Consider the following 7079-nt stretch of genomic DNA (forward strand, 5'->3'; position numbering starts at 1 on the left):
GAGAGAGATTATCTCTCGGAACAAGTTAATAAGTAATCATTTCTAATTTTATCACAACATTTTTCAGCATCTGTGTGTTGGTGGTTTTGCTATTTTATTTATTTTACTGCATCTCGGTGGCCTTTTTTAAACTAGCTAGCTAACAACGCGTTTTAATGATCATCATAACATCAAATGACTTACTAAAATTTACGAAAAATAAGCTGAACTAATGTCAGTTTAATTTACGGAATTATTATTATTAAATAAAAACGTCCATCAAATACATCTGTGTGAAGTTCTTCTACCTCTAACGAGTGTCAGTTTCAGAGCCAAATTCGAGAAAAGAAAAAAAAATATTCATGCCCATTCCCAAGTGTTCTTACAATGAAAATGAAAGCTGTGTCTATTCCTTCATTGAAATCGGAGGCAGTCTATAACTCCCTCTAAACTTACTACATCCGAAGCAGGCCAATTATCTCATCCTCATCACGTCACATTTAGAGAGAGGAGAAGTATATCTGCAAAAGAATTGGCAAATGCATGAGTTGTACGTGACAAGGACGAGGCAACTAACTATAATAATAGACATGAAACTTGTTCAGAATAGAACTCCCAAGTATTATTCCTTGAATTACTTGTCAGAGAGGATCAAACTATTGTGGAGGCAATGAACAAAATATTCGTCTATCATACATGTATATCACGAGGGAACTCCGAGGCAGATGCATAATAAGCACAAAAGGGTGACCCATAACAATAGTTGCACCTAAGGCCAGTGGGGTGTGTAATACATTAATGTTTATGATATACATACTTAATTTGTCAGGAGTTTAAGAAACTACTCAAGTCAACCCATACAATATGAGAAAGAAAGATCCATTTTGATAATGAAGTGCTTGGAACAGAGATTGGTCAGAGAGCAATTAATGGCATCAATGTGTTGGCTATCAACAAACACGTTGAAAAGTAAAATAACAAGATAACTCACCTCCAAAGATGAAATGATGAGGAAAGATCAGCTGCATGATGTGATTTAAATTGAACTTGTGACACAAGAAGAAGAATTTATGTTGGTCGATGAAGTTTCATTGTGTATATCCCTATTCTCAGGGTTTCTCAGTCCCTGAAGAATCCACCACGTCATTTGCTAATGGAACATGACCAGGTCTATTGCTATCTCTCGTTTCAAGGCGCTCCATGAGGTGAGATATAGTAGCAATTCCAGCACTCACCTCTCTTCTAACCTCATTACCGATCTCTGCCATGGAACCACTTCGAGAAAACAGCTTTTCCTTCCATCCTCTAGTACTTTTGGTGATGGACTCTTTGTATCTTAAAGATGATCAAAATAAGACAAAGTTCAGAATCCACAAATTCCCAATAATTGTTGAAACATACTGATATATAAGACTAAAAAGAACAAGATTATGTCATTCTGAAATTTGTACCTCGTTGACACAGAGTTAAGTCGAGATTTCCAAGATTCTGAAAAAGACTGCAACTCCGAGGGTCCTGCTCTGTCTTGATTTGGAAACAAAGACCGACTCACAGTTCTAAAAATGGATTGTAAAAATCCAAACCACAGAATATTAAGCAACTTTCATCCGAATACTATTTAACTAGATACATGATACCAACGGAGAAAATTTTAAAATGCTAAAACGTGAAACAACCTATTATCACAAGGTATTCCTTGCCATGTATTAGGAATGACCGGAGATCCAGATCCTGACGCCAAAACATGGTCGTTCGGATGAGAAGACGTACGCGGTTGTACTTCCTTCCGAATGGATGTTGGTGGAACAGAAGTATTAGTTTCAGTTGCAGAAGTCAAATCGGTTTCTGTTCCAACAGAAGCAAGGGAAGCTGAAACCTGACCAGAAGAAGATGCATTAGGATGAGATGACAACACTACAAACTGTGGATGACCTTGGGTAGATGAACGGCTCCTTGAGCCCTCCCTGCTAGCAATGAGGTGAGTCCTCCCCATTGCAGCCACCGCCAAATGTTCGATAATGCGATCCTCGAATTCTGGATCATCAACTCCCATTTGTAACTGCTTAGGTAAGAGAAGTATCTAAATACCAACTCAAAATATAAGTATTAATATGCTAGATGATAAAAGTGAATAGTTTAGCCTGCCAACATACATGCTGCAGTTCCAAATCCCCTAGGGCGGGATGATGAAATAAGGTTGCATTCCTCCTTGAAGAAGTAAAACTTAATTTTCTCTCCCTCTCCACTGCTTCAAGTAATTCTTGGCTGCCAAACAACAAAATAATATGCCAGAGAAAGATAATTCAATAAAAAGGAACAGCTGAAAACTGAGAATGCATGTCAGAGACAAACCTGGAAGGATCTTTCAGACTGAAGGGTTGCCAGCACATTGGACAGTTGGAACTTCTTTGAGACCTATTCATAATTGAAAAACATAAGTTTATTTCCACCCTCTCCTCCGCCTGAAGATGTTAGACACAGATTTATTAAATCTTAGCCTCGTACTGCGAGCACAGGGACTAAACTCTCTCGATCAAAATGGATATATATTTTCAGAAATGTTTGTACCAACAGATTTTGATGAATTTCTAGCATGTAAAACTATCAGAATAGCAGAATCTCCATCATCGACTAGAATCTTACTAAAGCCAACTTTCGTATTTCAAATTGCAAGCACTAAATCAGTTTCTAATTCAATAAATTTGGATTTGACGAACTTCAAGTTCTGGAATAATCTAGGCACGAGGAAGATTATCTTAATCCAAAAGGTTTGAATTTACAACTAATGGACTCCGCTTAAAATTGTTGATCACATTTGGGCATTTTCTAACTTTTCTATTTAATTTACCAATGGTACCATGATATACCAGTTCTTCACAAATTATTGTTCACAGGTACCACAACAAAAAGTACCCAGGACAAGTTAGTAAGTTGACCATATTCTGCAAGCAACTATAATGACGTTAATACGAAGAAATAGGATGGATACAAGATCTCAAATGCATCAATTAAAGCTCAAATATAGGAGTGACAACTGGTACAATATTAAGCACATCGAATACAAGTGAATCAAAGAACAGGCATTTAAGCAGCCTAAGCTATATGCCTATATCGATAAAGCTCAGTCAATATATTATATATTTTGTGTGTGTGTGTGTGTGTGTGAAAAAATCTGCACAGGTATTTTTAAATTCTTAGTCTCCACAAAAAGTTTCTTAGCTCTTACAATAGCAGGCAGCATTTAGCTGATGTATTACAATGTCCAAATATATAAACATCAGATTTTACATTTGATCCCGCCAAGCAGAGACAAAAACAAACTAACATTAAAGCTAAATAATAATCCTATGATTAGGTCATTAGGATAAAATTGCAAATATAAAAAAGTGTACCAAAAAAACACAATCCAAATCAACAAATGCGTCAAACGCATACCATTCAAGAATGCATTGAAGGTGGAACTCATGCTTGCAGCTTGTCACCTGTAAGACATTATTAAAAAATTTCCCTTTTAAGGCTACCATAAAATATTTTCACAATAATCAACGGGCCAAAGAAATTATCTATTGGCAATTCACCGAAGAAGGGTCGCAGTCACAAAAGGCCTCGAGGCATATGCTGCAAGCATCATCACAGGCCTCCTGGATTCCTCCTTCTACAAAAGCCGCCGCTGACGCCGTGTGACTCTCTCCATTCTTGAACTCGTCCAACCCCAAAACCTTAAAAAGCAGCAGACAAAAGACGAAAGAAACTTGTTTAATTCGATGCTAGCAGACTATAAACACGAAGGCCGTTTAAATCTTTTTGAACATGTAAATCAAGAAGGGTCTTAGGCAAATAATTTGGCACGTGCAATATCTCAGTTAAGTCATAAATTTGAAAAAGGGTGGAACTATCTCATGTTATCAATGGGTTTTAAACCACAATAAAGTAATATACGCTGAATTAAAATGACAAAAAATAATCAATTTCAGCTCTGCAATAAGCGATGATGATTCCCATCACATAAATTCGTTAACGCGATAGTAAAGAAAGAAACTTTCTATGCCTACAAAGTTATTAGAAAATCCCTGGAACCAAAAACCGAAACTACGAACCAAAAATTTCAAAGATCGCCCATCATTGATATGTGATTCAGATTGGAGAATTTTGATTACCATAATATTGCGAATTAAGGCCTTACCTCCATGGAAGAAGAAAAACTCCAGGAAAAACGATAAATAGGACAAGAATTTGGAACGCGGCAATCAAATCCAACGAATTCAGGGATTGATTTCCCTCTAATGCCAAAAACCATGGACAGGTTCCATCATTATTCAACAAAACCCCAGAGAGAAATTATAGAGAATTCGGATATATTTTTACCTAAAAGAGGAGGGGATATGGGGTGTAGACTGGAGGTCACGTTTTTCACATGAGATTATGGTCTTTCATTAATTCCGCAATTGTGGCATCGTTAAACCATAAAAACGAAATATTTTCTAAAAAAATTTTAATTTTAATATTGAAATTGTTACGATATAATTTTAAATATAGATGATAAACAATATAGATTTTTTGAATTAGATAGGTATCTCAATCTTATTTATCTTCATATTTATATTTTGTAATTGTACGTTATATAAATAGGGGTTTTTAGTTAATCATTCTCAAAACTCATTTTCTTTTCATTTTCTCTTCCTCTCTCTTTTCTTCAGGTATCAGCACTTCGTGCTTTTCTTTTGAGTTCTTGTCCTGAGAGTACAATTCGTTATAAAATATTTTTAATGTTTATATTTATATTAATTGTGTTTTTTATGTAGCAACCCACAATGGTTTAGTACATGCCGCTCGCAGGACACTACCCTGCGGGTGACGTGTAACCCCATGATTGGTCAAAATTAGCGGGTTTCATGTAGGATCCACTGATTTTAACCAATCATGTGCCGCCACGTCACCTGCAAAACACTACCCTGCGGGTAGCATCGACTCAACCGTAGCACAATATTGTAATTGTTTTTTTTATGCTCCTGAAGTGACACAATATGTTTTTATTTGATACAAAACAAAATCCAAGATCCACCAATATTCTTGAAGAATATTGATTTGAAAATTGAGAATCTAATTCAGATCTATGATTTATGATCTAAGAAATGTCCATATTTCTGAAGAATATTAGAGCCATAATTTAAAGATCTATGATCGATCTATCAATATTTCTATTATATATTAATATAAATATTATCAATTTCCTAAATAATATTGATTTAGATCTATCAACATTCCCAAAGAATATTTATTAAGATTTGTATTGATAAATAATATATCATCTAAAATTTGTTAATATCTTGAAGATGATTGATTTTAGAAGGAAATTGATGCACAATAATTATTGATATTATTAAAATTATTGATATAGTGTATAAGATTTGTTAATATTCTTGAAGAATATTAAAAAAACCATACAAGATTTTCTAATATTCTCGAAGAATATTGATTTATTCTGAATTATAAATATATATTTATGTTGTTTTCTAGAAGAACGCCTATTATAATGAATATATTAAATTTATATATTCAATTATGCTCCAAAAGCAGCATAATTTATAAAATTTATATCGATATAAGATCATATCAATATTATATTCATAAAGATCTATCTATATTTATAGTAACCCAGATTTTATTTTAAGATAATAATATGATAATCATGATTAAGGGTCCAGTCTAAACTGCTGAACTGATGAGCAGCTAGGAAAACATGAGCAGCTAGGGAAGCATGAGCAGCTAGGGAATTTGCTGCTAGGGATTATACAGCTAGGGATTCTACGGTTAGGGAATTCTGCTGTTAGTCTGTTAGGGAATTTCGTTACTAAGGAAGTTTGAAAAGCTGCTAGGGAATTCCGACCTGCTATTAAGGAATCCCGACCTGCTGCTATGGAATCCCGAACTGCTATTAGGGAAGCCCGAACCCTCCAAGACAGGCAGGCAGGTGTGTGGACGCTTGCATGAATGACAGTTGGCGCCTAAGCATGAGCTGTCAATAATGGTAATGACTCAGCTCAAGCATCTGATACGTGGCGTGCTTATAGGAGCTCGGACGTCAGCTCAAGAATCCCGATCACCCCAAATATTTGTCTATAAATAGGAGCTGGGGATTCAGTTATTTTTCACATCACTTCCATCTCACTTCATATCTTTACCCGGAAAAGAGTAGCTTGGGAGCTCGGGAAAGAGTAGCTCGGGAATTAGGGAAGGAAGAGCTCGGGGTCGGACCAAGAAACCAGTTCGGGTCAAGCTTGAGACCAGGTCAGGTCGGGAGTTGACCTAGGATAGCTAGGGGTTGTCTTTTTCCAGCTTATTCAGACTTCGGTGTTATGTACGTACACATTGACTGAGATTGCCAGCGAGTATACATGTTTATATATTGAATTTATTTGGCATTATTATATGGCATGATGTATGATTTACCGTTTTCCATATTCATATGTCATGTGCATATATACGTTGAGCCTATACCTTGTTATACCTGACTATAGAGCCGCTCAGTTCTATACTCGATAGTCTATCACTGAAGGTACCGCGACGGCGGGGGCATTTATGTCTGTCTACTCTGGTGTACTAGACGAGTGTGGTTGCACCCAGAGGTTGATCCGTGCGGTGGCAGCACTCATGTGGCGCCGGTACTGAGCATGAATTTTCGGATGACCCTTTACCAGTCATCATGTTGCATGCATTATATACATATGTTTACTCATGTCTATGTACTGGGCGTTAGCGCTCACGTCCTAATTGTTATCTTGGACACCCTATTCCCTGGGGCAGGTCGCAAGATGGATGAAGCTGGTAGTTCAAGGCAGGACTAGGGAGCAGGAGCCTTGAGGAGTTTTTTTATGCAGCAGGATTCGATATAGCTGTATAATGTTTACTTTTAAGAATTTCGATATGGTTGTATCACTACAGATTTAAGCCTGGATTTTATTACTAAGCTGATATGTAAATTATGGTTATGTTTCCGCACGTTTTACTCTGTTAAGTTATTTTGCTATATTAAGTTTAATGCATGCTATTAGTTTTCAGTTAGTAGGTGATACCATGCAGGGTCACTACATTTTTGGTAT

General features: G+C 36.2%; 1 protein-coding gene across 5 annotated transcripts; it reads right to left on the minus strand.

The window, feature by feature from the left end:
* Positions 1-212: 212 nt before the first annotated feature.
* LOC140870878 (E3 ubiquitin-protein ligase RHF2A-like) lies at positions 213-4387 on the minus strand. Of its 5 annotated transcripts, none has more exons than XM_073273284.1 (10): positions 4163-4387; positions 3558-3698; positions 3415-3461; positions 2332-2394; positions 2133-2244; positions 1912-2038; positions 1656-1824; positions 1431-1535; positions 971-1314; positions 213-500 (listed from the first exon to the last, which is right to left on the minus strand). In XM_073273284.1, the coding sequence occupies exons 1-9, from the start codon at positions 4274-4276 to the stop codon at positions 1089-1091; spliced, it is 1104 nt and encodes a 367-aa protein (XP_073129385.1). In that variant the 5' UTR covers positions 4277-4387; the 3' UTR covers positions 213-500; positions 971-1088. The 5 variants fall into 5 exon arrangements, with proteins under 5 accessions (XP_073129385.1, XP_073129384.1, XP_073129382.1 ...); XM_073273283.1 differs by having other exon boundaries at positions 1912-2059; XM_073273281.1 differs by having other exon boundaries at positions 1656-2038.
* Between the last annotated feature and the right edge of the window lie 2692 nt (positions 4388-7079).

Source organism: Henckelia pumila, unplaced genomic scaffold, assembly GCF_033568475.1.
Source record: "Henckelia pumila isolate YLH828 unplaced genomic scaffold, ASM3356847v2 CTG_270:::fragment_2:::debris, whole genome shotgun sequence".
In the NCBI taxonomy this organism is placed as follows: Eukaryota; Viridiplantae; Streptophyta; class Magnoliopsida; order Lamiales; family Gesneriaceae; genus Henckelia; species Henckelia pumila.